Raw genomic sequence first — 24928 nt, forward strand, 5'->3', positions numbered from 1 at the left:
CTAAGTAGAAAGATAAACTATCAAAGGCTGTTTTTCTCCCCCCCCCTTTTTTTTAATTAATAAAAGTGAACCATGTTCACTGAAAAACAAACAAAAAAAACCCCAGAAAATATAGATAAACAAAAGGAAAAGAGGGCACAGAAAATTAAGATCATCTTTAATCCCATTATCTTAACATTTTTAAGAATTACGTTTTAAAATGTTTTTTACTTCTGGCCGTGCTGGGTCTTCACTGCTGCGTGGCCTTTTCTTTAGTTGCAGAGAGTGGGGGCTCCTCTCTAGCTGCAGTGGGCGGGCTCAGCAGTTGCAGCTCCTGGGCTCTAAAGCAGAGGTTCAACAACTGTGGCACTTAGCTGTCCTGTGGCATGTGGGATCTTCCGGAACCAGGGATCGAACCTGGGTCTCTTGCACTGGCAGGCGGACTCTATCACTGAGCTACCAGCGAAACCCCATCTTAACATTCTGGTATCACCTTCCCAGCTTTTCCTTAGGCATGTGTGTGTGTGTATAAAACTATAGACATCTGACATATTATACATATTGTTTTTATTACTTTCCTTAAACCTAGTATACTTTATAATATATTTATGAATCTGAGTAACTTTCCAAATCAATAAATATATATTTGTATTATTTCTGCTTTCCAGCATACCAAACATTCATGGACATTATGAATGATTCTATTCATTTACCACTTCACGTGTGGCATGTGGGCTATCAGTTCCCCAATTAGGGATTGAACCTGTGCCCTCTGCAGTGGAAGCACAAGTCTTAAACACTAGACTATCAGGGAAGTCTCTCATCAAGAACATCTGAAATAATAACTGTGTTTTGTAATTAGTTAAGTACTTCAACATTAGGAAAATCAAACAAAGCTAAAAGCACAAAACCTAAATAACTATTGCTAGCTAGCCAAATAGCTGAGGAGGGGCATACACAAACACAGTTAATTATTTTGAGGAGAGGTTTATATATAAGGTGACAAAACTATCTATTTTAATCAATACCTGAATAAACTGAATTGAGGGATGGGAAGGGAATAGTACATTTTAAGAAATCACTGACAACTGGCATAGGCAGATCTTCAGTAGACACTATTTTTCCACATCAAGAGAAACCACACTTCTGGCAGAAGAGGATGTACCCATTTTCACAGACCTCCAGAGATTACGGTTCCATACTATCTCTGATAATGCAGTAGAGAACCTAGTAACTCATACTCCTGGGAAGTTTCTTCTTAAATGTAACCTAAATTCTTTATGTTGCCCCTTGTATTTTCTGTTGCTCTTCTTCCTGTAGAGCTGGAAAACAGCTGGCTATCATTTTCTGTCAAAAAGCTCTTTCAGTGCTTCAAGAATATCATTAAATCTCAACCCTGGCCTTGTATGTGGTATAGAAAACACTTCCAGGAAGTCGTCTGTAAGTGACGTCTGCTCCAGGGTCTTGTTACCTTGAGGTGGCCACAATCAAGACTTAGACAAGGGTATGTGCTTTTCTGACAAAGCACCCGACTGCCACACAAATATTCAGGGAAAAAAAAAAAAACTCAATCATTTCTTATTCCTAGTTCAAGTTAAGAGTTTGATCAAATTAAAACAAGCAACAACACATTAGACCAGAAGAAAATTAAGATTCTCAGTAGCCATTCACTTCTGAATGAGTTTGGGAGGAAGTAAAGAGCTGGAAGAACGTGTCAGGTGGCAAACTAACCCCGTATGCGTGATCTGAGATCACAGATGTTAGTTCACTTAATTCATTGCCCTCTGAAAGGCAGGAATTACTGTCTGGTCCTGACTTTAGCACCTCAAGTCTCACGTCCCAAGAAATCCCTCAGTCTCAGGCAAACCTGGTTCCGTGGTCACCTTACGTGTGAGAACTTGCAAGGCTAATGTCCAGAACAGGCCGGGTGATGGGAATGTTTCTAAAGGCTGATGAAAACACTGATTTAGCTTATAATCCTCAGTGTATTTGTAGTTTTACCCTAAAGTATCAATACTAATGACGAATTATACACCGGCAGATTATATTTTCATTGAAAAGCCAATAAAAGGACTTCAGAGACTTACCCCAAACATCTGCCGGAGGTCAGGGTCCCGGAAGCGGAAAGGAATATTAGAGACATGCAGTCGTTTAGGGGTAGATTTACTCTCTGAATTTTCACTACTCTGTGTCTGTGACTGCTGGCCGTCTGTCTGTGCGCCTCCTTCTGTCTGCTAAGCAAAGAAATAAACAACATTAAGGAAAAAATAAATACAATTATTTCACAGGAATTACATAAAATATGGTCCTTTCCCATCCCAATCATTTTCTGTGTGTCTTTAAGCAAAAATTACAACTGCCCCTTCAAAGAGGGAAAAAAAAGACAAAAAGCCACAAAGATATTTTCTGTGTTTAAAATGCTATAGTCTACCAAAAAATTTAGCTTCTTGCATATTTATAGTATGTTAGTAAAATAGGAGATAGAAGAAAAACTAAATGACTTGAAATATCACATGAAAATATATTAGGAAAACAAGATATAAGAAGAGTACATTATTCCTAGATTCTGCATCACTGACTCCATGGACATGAGTCTGAGCAAACTCTGGGAGATGGTGAAGGACAGGGAAGCCTGGCATGCTGCAGTCCATGGGGTCGCAAAGAGTCAGACATGACTAAATGAACGACATTTTGAAAATAAAGAGTCTGTTATGAAGATTCTAGCATTTCTGGCTCATCGTTTCAGGATATAAGGGAATATTTTTATATTTCATTCCCTCTAGTAGTTTCAGAGTTTATAGCTACTAGGTTACCAACATACTCTAATACTATTTATTAAGAAGAGATACTTAGTGAGCAAGGGCGTTCTGCTTGAAAACTGAAGAAGCTTCTTAATATGAAACCAATCATCTGTACTCTCCTTCCCAATTCACGGACTTACTGCTATTTTAGTAGAGGGAAGATTCCTTCTGTAGCTCAGAGCAAAGCTGCATTTATAAAGTCTGTCGGGAAAAGCTTGAAGGGACACTGATGAATCTACTACACACAAACACATGCTAGGTTTGTATGCATCAGCAATGAAAGAATAAGGGTGAGTGTGGGTATGCATTTTTGTTTAATTTTTTATGGGTTAATCAATGATTAACAATGTTGTTAGTTTCAGTTGTACAGCAAAGTGATTCAGCTATACATATACCTGTGTCTATTCTCCAAATTCTTTTCCCATTTAGGTTGTTACATAATATTGAGTTGAGTTCCCTGTGCTGTACAGTAGGTCCTTGCTGGTTATCCATTTAAAATACAACAGTGTGTACATGTCAATCCTAAACTCGTTATGGGTGTGCATTTTTAATCTTGAATCTCTTTGCAATGTCCTAGGCATGTGTTAATTTAATTATTTTTCAATAAATCCTCAAAAAAACTGCTATGTTGAGAAATACTTTTGACAAATATCTAACTGGTGTGATATACTTCAGGCACTCAAATAACATTTACTCTGAAGTATTAATCTGACAATTCAAGAACCTTATGATTTTACTATTCCCTATGAAGTGCATGCCAAACTGGATGGCTCGCTGAGATCATTTAATCAACACATTTTTTTAAACAGGAGAGGAACCTGTTGTTCTTACTATCTCAATTGAAAGAGCACTGAGAAACTCCAGCAGACTCTGGGTGACACAGAATGGATTCCCCTCCTCTACTTTAACCTAGTGTTCAGCTAAAAGAAACTAACCAGAGATACTGCTGGCTCAGAGATGTGTGCAACCATCTTGAAATGAGGTCTGAGACTTTATGAAGGATAATCAGGAATGTACGCCAAATGAACACCAGCTTATCAAGTGTCAGTCTAAGGGATGGCAGCGTTTATCTCCTCTTCAGGCCTTGCAGATGGCCTCACTGTGCAATGATTCACATGATACAAAAACAGCAGAAAAGGGAAGAGCTGTATACAAACCCATGTCCTGCCAAAGTGCAAGGTTCTTAGTCCTCAGTCTGGGCACAGTACAGACTAAACAAAACACATTCCACTCAAAGACACCCACTCAGTTACTAAAACAGCATCATGGATGCCAAAGCAACCAGCACAAGCATCAATTACAACTGATGCTCATCTGAACATCTGCCAACTTGCCTCTCACATTTCACAGCTGGATCATATAAAACTCTTTCTTCAACTAGTCTGTAGGACCACCACCTCTGAACTGCAGGTGAATCACTCTGAGAAAAGTAAAAAAAAAGGCTGATTCTAACTTTAAATCACAGTTCTATACATAATTTATATATGCAGTCTGTGTAGTCTGTAAAAAGAGTATGTAAGGTGGCGGGATAAATGAAAACTAATCATTACTTCCAAGTATGTTGCCTGTGGTACTTATTTGTTGTTCTTGAGAATTTTTTTTTAAACTTATGAAGATACAACTTATAAGATACCACTTATGAAGAAGAAGCCAGACTGGTTAATTTTCCAGCCTTGTGGTAAGTACCTAACATTATTCAAAGGTATGAAATATTTAATTCTCAGAAAACCTGTCAAGTAGAAAAAGCAAACCCATTAATTCCAAAATTCTTAAGCCTTCTGATTTTAAATACATTTACAAATGGAAGTTTAACATATCTAGCTAAAAATACATAAACCATAAGCATACAGCTGCATGAGTTATCACAAAGAAAATACACTCATGTAACAGCATCACTACAAACAAAGCTAGTGGAGGTGATGGAATTCCAGTTGAGCTATTTCAAATCCTAAAAGATGATGCTGCAAAAGTGCTGCACTCAATATGCCAGCAAATTTGGAAAACTCAGCAGTGGCCACAGGACTGGAAAAGGTCAGTTTTCATTCCAATGCCAAAGAAATGCAATGCCAAAGAATGCTCAAAATACCTCACAATTGCACTCATCTCACACACTAGCAAAGTAATGCTCAAAATTCTCCAAGCCAAGCTTCAGCAATACATGAACTGTGAACTTCCAGATGTTGAAGCTGGTTTTAGAAAAGGCAGAGGAACCAGAGATCAAATTGCCAACATCTGCTGGATTATCGAAAAAGCAAGAGAGTCCCAGAAAAACATCTACTTTATTGACTATGCCAAAGTCTTTGACTATGTGGACCAAAACAAACTGTGGAGAATTCTGAAAGAGATGGGAATACCAGACCACCTGACCTGCCTCTTGAGAAACCTATATGCAGGTCAGGAAGCAACAATTAGAACTAGACATGGAATAACAGACTGGTTCCAAATAGGAAAAGGAGTATGTCAAGGCTGTATATTGTCACCCTGCTTATTTAACTTATATGCAGAGTACAGCATGAGAAACGCTGGGCTGGATGAAGCACAAGCTGGAATCAAGATTGCTGGGAGAAATATCAATAACCTCAGGTATGGAGATGATACCACCCTTATGGCAGAAAGCAAAGAGGAATCAAAGAACCTCTTGTTGAAAGTGAAAGAAGAGAGTGAAAAAGTTGGCTTAAAGCTAAACATTCAGAAAACTAAGATCATGGCATCCGGTCCCATCACCTCATGGCAAATAGACGGGGAAACAGTGGAAACAGTGACAGACTTTATTTTTTTGGGCTCCAAAATCACTGCAGATGGTGACTGCAGCCATGAAATTAAAAGACGCTTACTCCTTGGAAGGAAAGTTATGACCAACCTAGACAGCATATTAAAAAGCAGAGACATTACTTTGCCAACAAAGGTCCGTCTAGTCAAGCCTATGGTTTTTCCAGTAGTCATGTTTATTTAATTATTTTTATTAGTTGGAGGCTAATTACTTTACAATACTGTAGTGGTTTTTGCCATACATTGACATGAATCATCCATGGATTTACATGTGTTCCCCATCCTGATCCCCCCTCCCGCCTCCGTCCCCATCCGATCCCTCTGGGTCTTCCCAGTGCACCAGCCCTGAGCACTTGTCTCATGCATCCAACCTGGGGTGGTGATCTGTTTCACCCTTGATAGTATACTTGTTTCAATGCTATTCTCTCAGAACATCCCACCCTCACCTTCTCCCACAGAGTCCCAAAGTCTGTTCTGATGAAACTGGAGCCCATTATACAGAGTGAAGTAAGCCAGAAAGAAGTCATATTTAGATGTGAGAGTTGGACTGTAAAGAAAGCTGAGTGCTGAAGAATTGATGCTTTTGAACTGTGGTGTTGGAGAAGACTCTTGAGAGTCCCTTGGACTGCACGGAGATCCAACCAGTCCATCCTAAAGGAGATCAGTCTGGGGTGTTCATTGGAAGGACAGATGCTGAAGCTGAAACTCCAATACTTTGGCCAACTGATGCGAAGAGCTGACTAATTTGAGAAGACCCTGATGCTGGGAAAAATTGAGGGCAGGAGAAGGGGATGACAGAGGATGAGGTGGTTGGATGGTATCACCAACTCAATGGACATGAGTTTGGGTGGACTCTGGGAGTTGGTGATGGACAGGGATGCCTGGTGTGCTGCAGTCCAAGGGGTCGCAAAGAGTTGGACATGACTGAACGGAACTGAACCATCAAATTAGGTCAAGCAACAAAACTCCAGAAGCACCCATGGGCCCCACTCTAGTCCCCATTCCCTTGCCAAAGGATCACCACTATTCTGACTCCTAACTCCACAAATTAGCTGTTTTTGAACTTAGAAAAAAAAAAAAGGAATCACACTGTATGTACTTTTTTGTGTCTGGCTTCTTTTACATACTGTAACACACACACTGTTGTACATTTTATAAACATACAGAATTTTTATCTGAGTGGCTTCCAGTTTTTAGCTATTATGGATAATGTTTCTATAAATATTCTTGGTACACGTCTTTGCGTGCATAGGAGCAGGTATTTCTGTTGGATGAAGACATCTAAGATTGGATTTGATGTGTCAAGGATATATCTCAATTCAGCCTTCGAAGTTACTGTCAGTTTTGCAAAGTGGCTGCATTAACTTACACTCCACTTACACTTACACTCCACTCAATGGTATATGCAACTTCTAGCTGTTCTTAGTAACGTTGCCTCATTTTAACTATTTGGGTGGAAGGCAGTGGCATCCTACTACGGCTTTCACTTGCTTTCTTCTCTTTCAGCCTCAGACCTTTTCTTCTCTCCACTTGTATATTTTTGAATTTTGTTGAAAAATGAGAATTCCCTGTAAAACAATATCTATTTTTTTTTAAAATAAACAGCAAAGAGATACTTTTTTGCTCAGATGTTAGCAACCATCTTGAGGAGTCTGAGGAATAGAAAGACAGCCTAAGTAATGGAGCAAGGACTTGAATACAAGCAGCCTGGCTCCAAAGTATATGTTCTTAATCACTACACTATACTGTACTTCACACGTATTATTTTCTTCAAATCTCACAGCAATCAATGAGGCAGGTACTGTTGTTGTTCTTTAGTTGCTGAGTTTTGTCTGACTCTTTCGGGACCCCATGGACTGCAGCCCACAAGTCTCCTTTGTCCAAGGGATTTCCCAGACAAGAATACTGGAGTGGGTAGCCATTTCCTTCTCCAGAGGATCTTCCCAACCCAGGGGTCGATCTGCACTGGCAGGCGGATTCTTTATCACTGAGCCACCTGGGAAGTCCATTAAGTACTATTATTGTCCCCCAATTGACAGAGGCAGAAACTGAGGCATAGTGAAGTTAAATTTATTGCCCAAGGTCACAGATTAAGTGGCAATGTAGGAAGTCAAAACTAGGCAGCCCAATTTCTTATGCTAAACCACCCCTTTTTAGCACTGCACTCATGCTCACTTTTTTTCTCATTAGATTGGAGAACATGCTCCACTTTCTCAGGAACCTCACTTGAAGGAGGAAGGTTTCTCCTGGAGTGAAGACAGGCATGAGGTTATGGGCCAGGGAAAGCTATTCAAGAGGTGATGTGACTTGAGGGAATAGGAGCAGGTCAGACCATGAAGGGAAGAAAAGAAACCAGCAAAGGCACACTGACATTTATGAAGGAAAAAAGTCAGAGAACTACTAAACTGATACTCAAAGGGGCTGAAAAGATTTCTGTACGTAGTGGAAATAGGAACATGAAATATACATTGAATATAGTTAAATGAGATATTTCCCATTTGTCATTCTCAACTTTAAGTTTATTTTGCTATAGATTACTAATTGTTGAAATACACAAATCAGAGCAAAAGTAAGTAAAAGTTTTAAAGCTGTATCTTTATAAAAAGTGAACAGTTAAACCGTTCTGAGAAAAATCTCAGTCAATGCAGTGCTGTTTTACTTTATTTTCTATTGTTAGCTGCTGAGCAACTTTACTGACTATATAAATAACCTTCTGAGGTTGTTTCTCCCTTCTGTTTTCTGATCTAATTGATTCATGGGGCAGAGGATGCAATGGAAAAGGCTGGAGTCCATGGACTGTTTATAGTGAGGCCTGACAGTGGTCCTGATGGATGTCACCATGTAACTAAAAGCCTATACATCCATTCTTCAGACATCCTGGCCTCCTCCCCAGCAAGGGCCACTCCACTGAGGGCAAGCCAAAGGCACCTGACGCTGAAGAGCAAATCAGATTTTTAAAGCCTCAAAGCCTCATTCAAGAAATGCGGACTAAAAAAGTTTTAAATAAACTTTAAAAATTCTCATAACTAGAAAATGGATTTACCTTCCTGACTCGCCTATGAAACAATGGAAATATATTTTAACTATTTATACATTGTGAACAAATGTTCTGTTATGGACAGAGAAAGAACCCTGGGGAATATAAGATGAAGCAGTACTTTCTAAGTCTTTGCTTTTGAACTGTGGTGTTGGCAAAGACTCTTGAGAGTCCCTTGGACTGCAAGGAGATCCAACCAGCCCATCCTAAAGGAGATCAGTCCGGGGTGTTCATTGGAAGGACTGATGCTGAAGCTGAAACTCCAGTACTTTGGCCACCTCATGCGAAGAGCTGACTCATCTGAAAAGACCCTGATGCTGAGAGGGATTGGGGGCAGGAGGAGAAGGGGACGACAGAGAATGAGATGGTTGGCTGGATGGCATCACTGACTCAATGGACATGAGTTTGGGTAAACTCCGGGAGTTGGTGATGGGCAGGGAGGCCTGGCGTGCTGTGGTTCATGGGGTCGCAAAGAGTCAGACACGACTGAGCGACTGGACTGAACTGAACTACATAATCTGAGATACTAAGGAATCTCTTGATTAATTCAGGAATAATATTTTGATTTATGGATTATCTATTTTCTTCAATATTTATAATGTCTTCATTTCTTATTTTCACCTCAGTGAGGATGAAGGGGAAGAAAAAGAAAAGGACATTTAATTTAGCAAAGTTTCTTGAGAATCTGATTCATGTCCTAACCATCCCATTTTAATGACAGTTTGGGTACAGAATTCTAGGTAGGGGAAAAAAAATCCTTTGGAATTTTTTAAATACATTAAAACAAATTTTTTAATTAATTACTTTATTTTTGGCTATGCTAGGTCTTCGGTGCTGTGCACGGCCTCTCTTCTTGTGGAGCATGAGCTGTAGGGTGTGTGGGCTTCAGTAGCTGTGGTGCTCAGGTTTAGCGGCCCCAAGGCACATGGAATCTCCAGACTAGGGATCGAACCTGTGTCCCCTGCAGTGGCAGGCAGATTCTTAACCCCTAGAACACAAGGGCAGTCCATCCTCCTTCAGAACTCTGAAGGTAACTCTCAACTGCAGCCTAGCTTCCAGGGCTGATGCTGAGAAATCTGGACACTGTGACTCTGTCTCCTTGTCTGTGACTATTCCCATTTTCCCTCTCTGGTTTGTAGACTAACCAAATATATCTAATGCTCTTAAAATTTTCACAGTGACATGCCTTAATGTGGGTTTATTTCAGTCTATTTTTCTGAGGTCTCTTTTAAGGTAGAAATTAATATCCCTCAGTCCTGGACCTTTTTTTGAATTACTTTGCTGATGATTCCCACTCTGTATCATTTTGTCTCTCTTTCTGAAACCTGTATTATTAGACACTGGATCTTCTGAACTCTTTTCCATCTCTTTGTCTTTGGCTCTGTTTTCTGGGTTACAGGTACTTAACCCCTCATCTGAAAACTTTGGGTCCATATGTATATCAGAATCCAGAATTTTTAGAAAGGCAATAATGGTTTAAACCCATATATAACACTATCAATGAGACGTGAGGCAGTGGTGTTTCTGTAGCAAACTGTAAGCATATTTACATAAATGTGATAAAGACTGTACATAAGTTGTGTGTTTTACTGTAATCTCTTTCTGATTTTCAGGACTTTACAGATTTTGGAACTGTGGATAAGAGACCAGAGACTTCTACATCTTCTATCTCATCTTTCAATGCTCCAATAAAGTTTCTTTATTTTGTTACCATGTTTTTAATTTTGAGGTCACGTTTCTCTTCTCTGAATCTCCCATTCCCCAACTTCCTTTTTAAAATTATGTTTATTTATTGGGTCTTTGTTGAGGTGTGAAGGCTCCAGAGTGTGTGAACTCAGTAGCCGGGATGCACATACTTAGTTGTAGTATGTGGGATCTAGTTTCCTGACTGGGGATTGAACCAGGGCCCCCTTCATTGGGAATCTTAACCACTGGGCTGCCAGGGAAGCCCCCTACTCCTTTTAAACTAGCATTTCATTTTTGTTTAGTGAATGCATATCTTCCCTTATTTCTCTGAGGATATCAATTATTGTTTTGATGGTTTTTGAGGAGAAAGGGGATTCCTTTTCTTCCAAATTTCTCTCTTTTTTTTTTTTATTCGCTGCCTTCCATAGTGAGGTTTCCCCCATGTATCCAGTAATCTTTGGCTGTCTTGTTTATAACTAAGAGCTGAAGGGAAAAGGGTAGCTAATAAACTAATTAGAAGTTCTGAGTGGGTGGGATGGAGGGGCTTGATGACTTTGTGATTCATTCTAGGTTCAGTTAGGTAAGCAATTTTTTGAGAAACCCCTTGATTTGTACATCTTTAGGTCTTTCCTCTTGAGTTAGGTTTTCCAGAGAAGAGTTCTCCAAACTTCTAACTAGAGTCATGTTTCTGAAACTCAAATTTTTGTAGTATAAACTGAATCACTTGTTAACTTTCCCCCTCTACCAGCCTAGCGATAAATTCATTTTGGGTTGGTTCAGTTAGTTGCTAATTGGCCATCTGCTTTCTAGCTTCCAAAATTATTAATTATCCTGTTCTTATTTTTTACATTTCTGAAAACATACAGACACAAACACCATTTACGGCAGTTTTGGAAGAAGCAATTAGATGGATGTATTCAAAAGTAACCTGAAATTAATAAGTGTTCAATAAAATCTTGTAATATGGTATTGTATGTATTTTATTGACGGCAGCAAAATAGGGCAACACTGCCTGTGTTTGCTTTGAGCTGACTCCTATAAAATACTTTGGAAAACATGCATTGCTTTAGAAAATAATCTTAGTATTTCAAGAAGGAAGAGTCTCAATACAGTCCTTCTCCAATGAAAGGCTGAGGTAGAATGAAGGCCTCAGAGATGAGACAATGTTATCAGCTAATAGCAAATCTATAAACACAAGATTTTTTCCTTTCTCTGTTCTTTAGACCAAAGAACTAAGAACTACTTCAGATATAAGCTGAGGAGGAATAAAACATTTTGGGATGGCACTTCCCTGGTGGTTCAGTGGTTAAGACTTTGCCTACCAATGAATGGGATGCAAGTTTGATCCCTGGTAGGGGACAGAAGATCCCCCAAGTCTCCTGGCCAAAAACAAAACGTAAAACAATATTGTAACAAATTCAACAAAGACTTTAAAAAGGTTCACATTAAAAAAAAAATCTTTAAAAGAAAAATACTGTGGGATAAGGAGACATGACAACTTACTGCAATGTGGGGTCCTGGTTTGGATTCAGAACAGAAAATTGGTGATTAAATAAGATCTATATTTTACCTAAAAATATTGTACCAATGTTGCTTATTGTCTGATTTTGAAAACTGTACTGTACCTATGGAAGAAGTTCATATCAGGGGAAGTTAGGTAAACAGTACGCAGAAACTTTCTGTACTATTTTTACAACTTTAAGTCTAAAATTATTTCAAAACAGTTTTTTACAAAAGAAAAATAGATTTTTGGTTTGTCAGATTCTAAACCCTACAAAATATTAGAACATGGCAAAGGATGTTCTGTTGGTTTAACGATTATTGTTGCTGTTCAGTAGCTAAGTCATGTCTGACTCTTTGAGACCCCACAGACTGCAGCATACCAGGCTTCCCTGTCCTGCACTCTCTTCCAGAGTTTACTCAAACTCAAGTCCATTGAGTCGGTGATGCCATCCAACCCTCTCATCCTCTGTCGTCCCCTTCTCCTTCCACCTTCAATCTTTGGCAGCATCAGGGTGCTTTCCAATGAATCGGTTCTTCACATCAGATGGCCAATGTACTGGAGTTTCAGCTTCAGCATCAGACCTTCCAATGAATACTCAGGATTCATTTCCTTCAGGATTGACTAGTTTGAACTGTGTGCATTCCAAGAAACTGTCAAGAATATTCTCCAGCACCACGATTCAAAAGCATCAGTTCTTTGGCACTCAGCCTTCCTTTTGGTCCAACTCTCATATTCATACATGACTACTGGAAAAACCATAGCTTTGACTATATGCACCTTCTTCAGCAAAGTGAGGTCTGCTTTTTAATACACCATCTAGGTTTGTCATAGCTTTCCTTTCCATGGAGCAAGTGTCTTAATTTCATGGCTGCAGTCACTGTTCGCAGTGATTTTGGAGCCCAAGAAAAGAAAATCTGTCACTGCTTCCACCTTCTCCCCTTCTATATGCCATGAAGCAGTGGGACTGAATGCCACAATCTTAGTTTTTTTTTGGTATTTTCTGAGTTTCAAGCAAGTTTTTTCATTCTCGTCTTTCACCCTCATCAAGAGACTCAGGTTGTTCATATTTCCCCTGGCAATCTTGATTTCAGCTTTGATTTATCCGGCCTGGCATAAGCAGGGTGACAACATACAGCCTTTCATACTCCTTCCCCAATTTTTAACCAGTCAGTTGTCCCACGTCCGGTTCTAACTTGCTTCTTGACCTGCACACAGGTTTTTTAGGAGACAGGTAAGGTGGTCTGGTACTCCCAACTCTTTAAGAATTTTCCACAGTTTGCTGTGATCTACACTGTCAAAGGCTTTAGTGTAGTCAATAAAGCAGAAGTAGATACTTTTTTGGAACTCCTTTACTTTCTCCACAATCCAACAAACGTTGGCAAATTGATCTCTGGTTCTTCAAAGAGCCTGCCTCTTTGAAATCCAGCCTGTCCAGAAGTTCTTGGTTCACATACTACGGAAACCTAGTTTGAAGAATTGTGAGCATAACCTTGCTAGCATGTGAAATGACAGCAATTGTACGGTAGTTTAAACATTCTCTGGCACTGTCCTTCTTTGCGACTGGAATGAAAACTGACCTTTTCCAATCCTGTGGACGCTGCTGAGTTTTCAAAATTTGCTAACACATTGAGTGCAGCACTTTAACAGCATCACCTTTCAGGATTTTAAATAGCTCAGTTGGAATTCCATCACCTCTACTAGCTTTGTTCATAGTGATGCTTTCTAAGGCCCACTTGACCTCACACTCCAGGATATCTGGCTCTAGGTGAGTGATCACACCATCATGATTATCTGGGTCATTAAGATCTTTCTTGTATAGTTCTGCTTCTGCCGTGTATTCTTGCCACCTCTTCTTAATTAACTCCATGTCTGTTAGGTCCTTACTGTTTCTGTCCTTGATCGTGCTCATCCTTGGATGAGATGGTCCCTCAATATTTCCAATTTTCTTGAAGAGATCTCTAGTCTTTCCCATTCTACTGTTTTCCTCTATCTCTTTCCATTCTTCATTTAAGAAGGCCTTCTTACCTCTCCTTGCTATTCTCTGGAATTCTGCATTCAGTTGGGTTTCTCTTTTCCTGTATCCCTTGCCTTTCACTTCTCTTCTTTCCTCAGCTATTTATAAAGCCTCCTCAGACACCCATTTTGCTTTGTTGCATTTCTTTTTCTTGTAAATGGTTTTGGTCACTCTCACCTGTAAAATATTACAAACTTTCATCTATAGTTCTTCAGGCACTCTATCAGATCTAATCCCTTGAATCTATTTGTCACTTCCACAGTATAATTGTAAGGGATGTGATTTAGGTCATACCTGAATGCCCTAGTGGTTTTCTCTACTTTCTTCAATTTAAGTCTGAGCTTTGCAATAAGGAGCTCATGATCTGAGCCATAGTCAACTCCAGGTCTTGTTTTTGCCGACTGTATAGAGCTTATCCATCTTTGGCTGCAAAGAATATAATTCATCTGATTTTGGTACTGACCATCTGATGATGTCCATGCATAGAGTCATCTCTTGGGCTGTTGGAAAAGGATGTTTGCTATCAGTTCAGTTCAGTCGCTCAGTAGTGTCTGACTCTTTGCGACCTCATGGCCTGCAGCATGCAAGGATTCCCTGTCCATCACCAACTCCTGGAGCTTACTCAAACTCATGTCCATTGAGACGGTGATGCCATCCAACCTCATCCTCTGGCATCCCCTTCTCCTCCCACTTTTAATCTTTCCCAGCATCAGGGTCTTTTCCAATAAATCAGTTCTTCACATCAGGTTGCAGAAGTATTGGAGTTTTAGCTTTAGCATCAGACCTTCCAGTGAATATTCAGGACTGATATCCTTTAAGATGGACTGGCTGGATCTCCCTGCTGTTCAAGGGACTCTCAAGAGTCTTCTCCAACGCCACAGTTCAAAAGCATCAATTCTTCTGTGCTCAGCTTTCTTTATAGTCCAACTCTCACATCCATACATGACCACTGGAAAAACCATAGCCTTGACTACACGGACCTTTGTTGACAAAGTAATGTCTCTGCTTTTTAATATGCTGTCTAGGTTGGTCATATGGAGAAGGCAATGGCACTCCATTCCAGTACTCTTGCCTGGAAAATCCCATGGATAGAGGAGCCTGGTAGGCTGCGGTCTGTGGGGTCACTGTGAGTCGGACACGACTGAGTGGCTTCGCTTTCACTTTTCACTTTCATGCAACCTACTCCAGTGTTCTTGCCTGGAGAATCCCAGGCACGGGGGAGCCTGGTAGGCTGTCGTCTATGGGGTCGCACAGAGTCGGACACGACTGAAGTGGCTCAGCAGCAGCAGGTTGGTCATAACTTTCCTTCCAAGGAGTAAGCATCTTTTAATTTCATGGCTGCAGTCACCATGAAATTAAAGATTTTGGAGCCCCCCAAAATAAAGTCTGTCACTGTTTCCATTGTTTCCCCATCTATTTGCCATGAAGTGATGGGACCGGATGCCATGATCTTAGTTTTAAGAATGTTGAGCTTCAAGCCAACTTTTTCACTCTCCTCTTTCACTTTCATCAGAGGCTCTTTAGTTCTTCACTTTCTGCCATAAGTGTGGTGTTATCTGCATATCCGAGGTTACTGATATTTTTCCTGGCAATCCTGATTCCAGCTTGTGCTTCATCCAGTCCAGCGTTTCTCATGATGTACTCTGCATATAAGTTAAATAAGTGGGGTGTTCTCTTGACAAATTAAGTTAAATAACCAGCATATTCTCTTGACAAAACTGTGTTAGCCTTTGACCTGCTTCATTTTGTACTCCAAGGCCAAGTCCTTGTTTTTCTGGGCATCTCCTGACTTCCTACTTTTTCATTCCAATCCCCTATGATGAAAAAGACATCATTTTTTGGTGTTAGTTCTAGAAGGTCTTGTAGGTCTTCATAGAACCGGTCAACTCCAGCTTCTTTGGCAGTAGTGGTTGGGGCACAGACTTGGATTACTGCGATGCTGAATGCAAACAAACTGAGATCATTCTGTCATTTTTGAAACTGCACCCAAGTACTGCACTTCAGAGTCTTCTGTTGACTATGAGGGCTACTCCATTTCTTCTAAGGAATTCTTGCCCACAATAGTAGATATAATGGTCATCTGAATTAAATTCACCCATTCCCATTCATTTTGGCTTACTGATTCCTAAGATCAATGTTCAGTCTTGTCATCTCCTGCTTGACCACGTCCAATTTACCTCAATTCATGAACCTAATATTCCAGGTTCCTATGAAATATTTTTTTTTTTACAAAATCAGACTTTACTTTCACCACCAAACATATCCAAAATTGAGCATCATCTCCGCCTCGGCCGAGCTGCTTCATTCTTTCTGGTGTGCTCAGGCCCTCTGTAGTGTCCAACTCTTTGCGACCCTACAGACTGTAGCCCACCAGGCTCCTCTGTCCATGAGATTTTCCTGACAAGAATTCTGGAGTGGGTTGCCATTTCCTCCTCCAGGGGATCTTCCCAACCCAGGCACTGAACCTGTGTCTCCTGCGGCTCCTGCATTTGCAGTTGGATTCTTTACTGCTGAGCCTGTGGAGAAGACCCATTCATTCAGAACTCAGTAATTACCTTTGCTGTTCCCTAGTAGCATACTGGACACCTTCTGACCTGTGGGGCTCATCTTCCAGTGTCTTATCTTTTTGCCTTTTCATACTGTTCACGGGGTTCTCCAGGCAAGAATACTGGTGTGGGTTGCCATTTCCTCCTCCAGTGGACCACATTTTGTCAGAACTCTTCACTGTTATGCTTTCATCTTGGGTGACCCTGCATGGGCTCATGGCTTCATTAAGTTACACAAGCCCCGTCTGCCACCACAAGGCTGTGACCCATGAGGGGGTGAATTTTGTTAACAGCTTAAAATGTGCACAAAAGTGAAATGAAATTAACTTTTCTATATCATACTATTTCTGTTCTGAACCATTCAAATTTGTATTAAATATTAAATAAGTATTAAATAAGATGGTGATACATTTTAAATCTGAGAAAACCTAATTGAAAGGTCACTGCCCCAAACAGCTTTAACCACATCTAAAGGATACATGTGTGTGTGTACATGTTCCAAAAGTTACACAGCAAGACTTCCCAAAGGGTAGATTAACACTTCTGCAGGATGCTAACTGGTATTTTGTAGAAAATGAGTTTCATGGTCAAATAAATTTGGGAACTACTGGACTAACAAAGTTAAAAGGTTTTCTGTGAATTTTGAATAGAGAAAACTTACCCTTCTCCCTAAACCTATACATATTACTCATTCATTCATTTATAGCAGGCAAGCTATAAAATTCACTTTTAAAAACACCTCTTTTATCAGAATGACCTTTAGAGAACTGGTTCTCCAGAGTATGAAGGTAAACAATGGCAAAAGAGGAAAAAAAAATATAACTGGATAGCCTATTAATTTGTATTAAGTCAAGAACTGCCTATAATTCCTTCTTTGAAATGAAATAATTACATACTAATAGAATTATAGCTAATATTTATTGAAGATTTATTATGTGCCAGGTATTTCACAAAGTATTTGCTATTCATTTCTTCATTTATTGCTAAAAACAACTCTGTGAGTCAGGAACTAGTATCACCAGTTTTACAGGTGAGGAAAATGAGCATGAGTTGTCATTCTCTCATGGTTACACACTTAGCAAATGGAAAGGGCTGGAAGCTAACCCTAATTCAGTCTGGTCTCCAAGCTTGAGCTCCCTCACCAAATATGATATAATAAAAACAGGTTTTTCAAGACTGCCTTAAAAAAAATTCAGTTTCTCCTAACAATGTTTTAGAAAGTTGGCTGGGATATTTTTCATTGTGTCATCTTGCACAGCTTTAAAGGAAAATTAGGTACTAAAATCCATGCTGACCTATCAACCAGACTTGGTAGCATTTAAGATTTAAAACATTTTTATAAATGTTTATAATGGAGTACATACTGGGTTAAAACTGGTAGAATTATATCTTATGAATTCCTTCTTAAAGAGTAAAAATCTCCTCACATGATAGAATATCTTTCTAAAAAGTGAAATCTTGTCTTATATACTTAGTCACCAACAATCAGGGTAATTTCATAATGCTAAAATAACATATCAAGAACACCTGTGCAGATAAAATTATTTACCCAATGCAACACCAAACACAATTTTGAGGGCATAAAAAATTGAATTTACATCTATGTAGAGCAATTCCTTGAGCTAAAGTACATATAGATTTAGTTATTTTAAAGATTAAAATTTTAAAGATTTAAGATTAATTAAGTATTTCTTCTGTGTATTTGAATGTTGCTATAAGTCAAATTCTGAGAATCTGGTCTTGCTTGGGCATTCAGATGTAAGCTAACATTTCCCCAAAATACTAGTAACTCAAATTTCTTCAGAAAATATATAATTCTACTTTATCACTGTCTCAAAGTGTTATAAACCACAGCAAGTCATTTATTTTTTTAAAACCAGGAGTCAGAATTATGTTAAAATTATTATGAAGAAACAGCAGAAACAATAACCTCAATTTTTAAAAGCTTTATACTTAACTGAATGATTCTTTTATATTTCAGAATGAAAGAAATCTGTAAGTATATTCTCGTTGGAATTTTCGCATTTAAAGCTGAAAAGCAAGTGGAAACTAAGAAGACAAGAGGGCTTCCCAGGTGGCTCCATGGGAAAGAATCCACCTGCCAATACAGAGACGCAGGAGATGTGGGTTTGATCCCTAGATTGAGACGATACCCTGGAGTAGGAAATGGCAACCCATTCCAGTATTCTTGTCTGGAAAACTCCATGGACAGAGAAGCCTGGCGGGCTACAATCCATGGGGTCACAAAGAGTTGGCCATGACTGAGTGACTGAGCATGAATACATAAGAAGTATAGATGTCTTTTATTTTCTATATTTACATGGGGAAGCAAAAAAAAAAAAAAAAAAGGCCTTGACTTAAAGCATTTTCCCTGAGTCCCAACTCTGCTACGAGCGAGGAGCAATCTTGTTCAAGTCACTTAAAATTGCTGACTTCTGCTGTAAAAGGAAGGCATGAGATGATTTCTAAAATCCATTTGAGCTTTAAAATCCAGTGACTCTAATGAGTTTACTGACTTCAAAAGACAGTACAAAATACTTACGTAAAATGCACACCCCCTGTAAACAGGTTAAGAAAAACCATGCCATTGAATTAATCATTGGTGCTTCTTCAGCCTCACCCTAAGGCACGTGAGAGGAATAAGGGCCAGTAGAGTGGAGTAGGAGTAGCTCTAGTTTCTGTTTCTGAGGGCTTCCCTTGCGGCTTAGCTGGTAAAGAATCCTGCAATGTGGGAGACCTGGGCTTAGTACCTGCGTTGGGAAGATCCCCTGGAGAAGGGAAAGGCTACCCACTTCAGTATGCTGGCCAGGAGAATTATATGGACTGTATAGTCCGTGGGGTCGCAAAGAGTCGGACACGACTTAGCGACTTTTACTTCTCTTCACTTCTGTTTTTGAGGGGCAGGGTGGGTAATAATAATCAACAATTAATAAGTAAATAAATGAAGGCATGCAAAGGAGAAAAAGCAATAATCTTAACAATATTAACAATTTGCTGAAAGGGTGTCCTGAGTAAGAACCAAAGGGCAATTTTCTCTACTGAAAAACATGCTGCCTGCCTCTGAGTGTCGTTTTCTGTGGCAACTTATACATTTCAGGCCAGGCTATAGTTTCCTCATTAACCCAGCTGTGAACCTGTCCAACTGCTCACAGCCATCAACACTCCCAAGCTGGAGTGTATAAGTAATTGCTTTTAAAGGGTCAATCGGTAACAAGTGTGGGTAGTTTGTATAGGGTCATCATCCTCTACTATTTTTTGTATTTTGGGGAAAAATCAAGACCTCTCCTGGAAAAAAATGAATCCCCTATTGTCCGAGGGCTCTAATTCCAGCCTGGAGATGGAAGATGCTAATGATCATACTTACACGTAGGTCAAAGGTAATGTGGCCCAACAATACACAACGTGAAGTAAGGACTGGTCCCTATTTTTCCATTATATTCCAGAAGTCCTCCATTGGGGAAATGGACCCACTGTTTAGGGTTATAGCTGCTTGGCTACATTTGAGTGGATTATTAATCCACAAGGCAACTTCAAGTAAGGGTTAGTGGGTAATTCCAAGTGAGGATGATTAGACTGATCTTCTGACAGAAGAAATACAAGAAAATCTGGCTTCAACTCCAGAGAAAGGGTGTACAAAAAAGAGAAGAAATTGAGGATGATGAACAATATGGGGTCTGAGTCATCTTTACTTGGAGGTGTGCTCCAAGACCCACCAATGAGGAGGACTGTAAAACCTACAGTGGACTATGACACAGTAAGGCAAGCCACTCAACTAGTCCTCAAATCTCTGCTGTAGAGGCAACAGCAACTTATTTGGAATGTTGTTACTGACTGGTGTGTCACTCTGGTTTAGAAGCTTCTTTTATTTCCCCCATTCAGAAATCATTTACTAAATGTCCGTTATATACCACTGGGAGTAATAAGAAGAGGGACCAAGTAATAGTTCCTGCCCTCAATAGGTTGCAGTAGGTTGGCTGCAATAGGTCCAGTAGGTTGGAAGAAAGTGTACCCAGATATAAATCTTGTATCTGAAGATCACTCACCAAAGTTCGTCTACTTCAAATACTTGGGTTATTTATTCCTGCTGGCATTAGGAAAAATATCTAAACATACAGGAACTGGGAACCTTTCTTCTCTGCAGGCAGGCTCAGTGATAATCAAGCCTCTGCAGACCCAGGTGGGAGACCCCTAACTGCTCTCTCTCTTGCTCATGCACAGTATGGGACCAAATGACTGTCAAAACAAGCTCTCACATTAAGAACATGAGACACTTCTAGCCCAATGTTAATACCACCTAAAACATTCTGGAAACAAAAATTCCAGACTTCCTTGCTTATTTCTCATTTTTTATGTCAGAAATCCTTTCTTTTTGTCTTCTCCATCAACAAGATGGAACTATCCAACATAAACAAGATCTATATTAAAATATAGCAGTTCAGTTCAGTTGCTCAGTCGTGTCCGACTCTTTGTGACCCCATGGACTGCAGCACACCAGGCTTCCCTGTCCATCACCAACTCCTGGAGCTTACTCAAACTCATGTCCATTGAGTCGGTGATGCAATCCAACCATTTCATTCTCTGTCATCCCCTTTTCTTCCCTCCTTCAATCTTTTCCCAGCATCAGGGTCTTTTTAAATGAATCAGTTCTTCGCATCAGGTGGCTAAAGTACTGGAGTTTCAGCTTCAGCATCAGTCCTTTCAATGAATATTCAGGACTGATATTCTTTAGGATGGACTGGTTAGATCTCTTTGAAGTCCAAGGGACTCGCAAGAGTCTTCTTCAACACCACAGTTCAAAAGCATCAATTCTTCGGTGTTCAGCTTTCTTCACAGTCCAACTCTCACATCCATACATGACCACTGGAAAAACCATAGCTTTGACTAGACAGGCCTTTGTTGACAAAGTAATGTCTCTGGCTTTTTAATATGCAGCAGTAGTTCACAATAATAAAAAGCACAAATAAATGACATTAACTAGGACAAATGATTTTTAAAAAGATGATACAAACAATTATTTCAAAGAACTATTTAAACAAGCAATCTCCATAGCTTCTCTAATTTATTCTCACTATAATACTGCCAGGTAGGCATTACTACCTTTGTTTGACAGATGAAGAAACTCCTAGATGGGAGGGTAAAATTATTTTATTCAAGATACATTTATTGCATTAAGGATGAAAAATCTGACTCTGATCTCATTTTACTAATCCAACCAGCTGTCAAATTCTGCTTATTCTATCCTCATAATTTCTCTTTAACGTACTTCCTCCTTTATATAGTCACTGCAGCCCCCTAGTCCAGGACCCTTTCCTAACCAGTCTTCCTGCTTTTCTACTATCTTGTATACACAAGAGATCAGTTGTCTGAAGCACCATTCTACTCGCTTCCATTTCCTGCTCAAACACCTTTAACAAAGTCATTTCTCAGTCAGGCACTCAGACACTCTGCCCAATCTGTGCTCTCAAGTGACCTTTCTCCCACCTTATTTCCCACTCATCTCTACCAAGCACCCAAGCTTCAATCAAACAGAAATCCATGCTTTTATTCAAAAACATTTTGATCTTTTTTGTCTCTCCAACTTTGCTTTGAGAAATGACTCCTAATTCTTCCCACCACATCTAAGCATGTCTGAATTCCAGGCACTCACAGTACAAGGCCCACGTCTATGCCTTCTCCACCAAGGAGCCTGAGCTTCTCTATCCTCAGGCTGCCCATGGCACACCTCTATCTTCTTTTATTCCCTCCAAGAAATTTAAGTGCTAGTAACTACAGTAAATCAAACAAAAAAAGCTTACACTTTAGTTAGGGAGCAAAAAGTGAACAAAAAAACCATCGCAAAAGGGCCACAGAAAGTGGTCAGCTCAGGAGTCTACCTGAGCCTAAATGAAGGGTACCTGAATTCGGCTTTGCCTAGGAAAGTCAAGCAGGGCTTCCCAGGAGAGCTAATACTTGACCTGAGTGGGAAAAGATGCAGAAGTGTCTGCTCAGAAGACCAGTGCATATATATACAATCAAAGGCACGAGCTGGACATGCAGAGCCACAGTGGCAGATTGGATTCTCCTAGTGTAAAAACAATAGCATACCACTACAAAGGGCTATTTAATGAGCCACAATAAAATGTTTGTGGAAGCAAGTTTTAAATTGAAAACTGCTTTACAAATTTAAGATATCATTTATCTATTAACTGAAAGAAAGTGAAGTCACTCAGTCATGTCCGACTCTTTGCAACCCCATGGACTGTAGCCCGCCAGGCTCCTCTATCCATGGGATTTTCCCGGCAAGAATACTGGAGTGGGTTGCCATATCCTTCGCCAGGGGATCTTCCTGATCCAGGAATTGAACCTGGATCTCCTGCATTGCAGGGAGACTCCTTACCATCTGAGCCACCAGGGAATCCCTCATTTATTTATAAATAACATATAAATGCTTCTCATCTACCTTCTGAATGTAATTTAATATACTGCTCTACTGCTCAATTTCTCTCTATGCACACATCCTCTCACTGAGAAACACACCCATACACAACTTCCAAAGGTAAAGGGCTTCAGAGCAGTGGATCTACACTCACATTAAAATGTACACTTAAAAACATTTAAGTAGACTCTTCAACTAGAGCTTCCAGATAATTTCCCTTTTTGCTGTTAGCAACTTCCTAACATGATAGGACCTGTGCTCGGTTTGTAGGCACAAGTCGAGAAGTTTCCATTTTCTCCACAGCACCAAGGAATTCACAATCTATTCACAAGGATTCCTACTCTTACTTCAATATATCTTTAGGAACTCAAATTGGTCAACATAATATAAAATAATACAATGAATAGCTTGTAATATGGATGAAGAACAGAAGTCTAAACTGTATATATTAATGTGAAGGAACAGAGCTCACTGTCGTTAGAAACACACACTCTGGGATTCTGAAACCGTGGGAAACTGTGGCAATGAGAGAGAGAGAGAAAGAGAAATGGGCAGGGGTGAGGAGAGGAGCATTGTGCCTTGTACATGGACCAGGAAATGATTCAGGGAAGGGACTCCTGGTTCTAACGGCATGAACAGGTTGGTGAATCCTCTCCTCAAAACAAGAAAAAAACTTCTCAGTCATTTCAGGGTTCAGGAAATCAATCAAAGGCAGAAAACAAATAGAGAAATTTCATAAAAAGTTGCTACAGCTTCAGGGTTAAGACCAGCAGGAGGCTACAAACCTACTGCCTGGGGCTATTCCAACCCAAGAACTCCACCCTCTAATCCTCAGCTCTGCCAGGAGAGCTTTCAGGATAGAGCTAGACCAGGAAGACTCTTGAGAGTCCCTCAGACAGCAAGGAGATCAAACCAGTTAATCCTAAAGGAAATCAATCCTAAATATTCACTGGAAGGACTGACACTGAAGCAGAAGCTCCAATACTTTGGCCACCGGATGTGAAGAACTGACTCATTAGAAAACAACCTAGGGGAGGGGCCAAGATGACGGAGGAATAGGACGGGAGAATTGGATTTTGAATTTTCGAATTCATCGAAAGAACAATTGAATGCAGAGCAAACTTCACAAAACAACTTCTGATGGCTAGCTGAGGACATCAGGCGCCCAGAAAAGCAGCCCATTGTCTTCGAAAGGAGGTAGGACAAAATATAAAAGATAAAAAGAGAGACAAAAGAGTTAGGCACAGAGACCCGTCCCAGGAAGGAAGTCTTAATAGAGGAAGTTTCCAAACACCAAGAAACCCTCGCATTGGCGGGTCTGGGGGAAGTTTTCGAATCTCAGAGGGCAACCTAACTGGGAGGAAAAATAAATAAAATCCAAAGATTAGGTGCCTAAAAGCAACTCCCAGCAGAAAAGTACCCCAGACACCCGCATCCGCCACCAGCAAGTGGGGGCAGAACAGAGAGGAACCAGCGGCATTGCTTAGGGTAAGGACCGGGCCTGAGTGCCCTGAGGGCAATCAGAGGGAGCTTTTGTGAAATACCAACTTAAACTGTGGGATAGCAAAAGAGAGAGAGAAAATTAACCGGCTCAAACACACTGCTGGCTGTTCGCAGAACAAAGGGTCTGAGCAAGTCCAGAGAAGAGCTAGCCGGCTGTGGATCAGCCCAGCTCCACCGGAGGCAGGAGGCAGGGGGGAGGGGAAACGGGCAAACTCGGCCCCAAAGACTGCATCTCCTACCGCACTGCAAACAGACCTCCAGTTTCTAACCAAAGACTTCCTGAGATTCTGGATGGTCGACATCCGCCGGGAGGGTCGCGGCTAAACACAAGGCGCACAAACCCGACTGGCGCGGGGAAACAGGCTGGGGCCGCGGAGGGGAGAAGGCGCGCCGCACCCGGGGAGAGTGCGCCCGTCAAGCTCCTGGCTGTTTGAGCTCCTCCGGCCGGCGAAGGCACAAAACGCAGGCGCAACCGAGTCCGTCCTTTTGTGGAAAACCCGAAAACTGGAACCGCATGCAACGCAGGGCACGCTCCATACAGAGCAGCCGGGAGCCTGAGCAGCCGTAGACAGGGAAAGCAGCGCCCCTCCCTCCCCGCAGAGCTAGGGAACTAGCGAACCTGAACAAGTGACCACCTCCGCCCGCCTGTGTCAGGGCGGAAATTAGGCCCTGAA

At 40.6% G+C, this 24928-nt stretch overlaps 1 protein-coding gene across 12 annotated transcripts in view; it reads right to left on the reverse strand.

Moving 5' to 3' along the window:
- Window positions 1-24928, reverse strand: part of RBFOX2 (RNA binding fox-1 homolog 2) — a 287281-nt gene that overhangs the window by 38187 nt on the left and 224166 nt on the right. For 9 of the 12 annotated variants that reach the window (XR_010663646.1, XM_065938780.1, XM_065938734.1 and 6 more), the window contains one exon: window positions 2067-2213. Coding sequence is in view for 11 of the 12 variants with exons in the window: in XM_065938780.1 (XP_065794852.1) it covers window positions 2067-2213 (147 nt within the window). In the remaining variant the exon portion in view is untranslated. The remainder of the gene's footprint in view (window positions 1-2066; window positions 2214-24928) is intronic. The other 3 variants (XM_065938753.1, XM_065938762.1, XM_065938726.1) reach the window with 1 other exon arrangement.

Source organism: Muntiacus reevesi, chromosome 1 (assembly GCF_963930625.1).
Source record: "Muntiacus reevesi chromosome 1, mMunRee1.1, whole genome shotgun sequence".
NCBI lineage: Eukaryota > Metazoa > Chordata > Mammalia > Artiodactyla > Cervidae > Muntiacus > Muntiacus reevesi.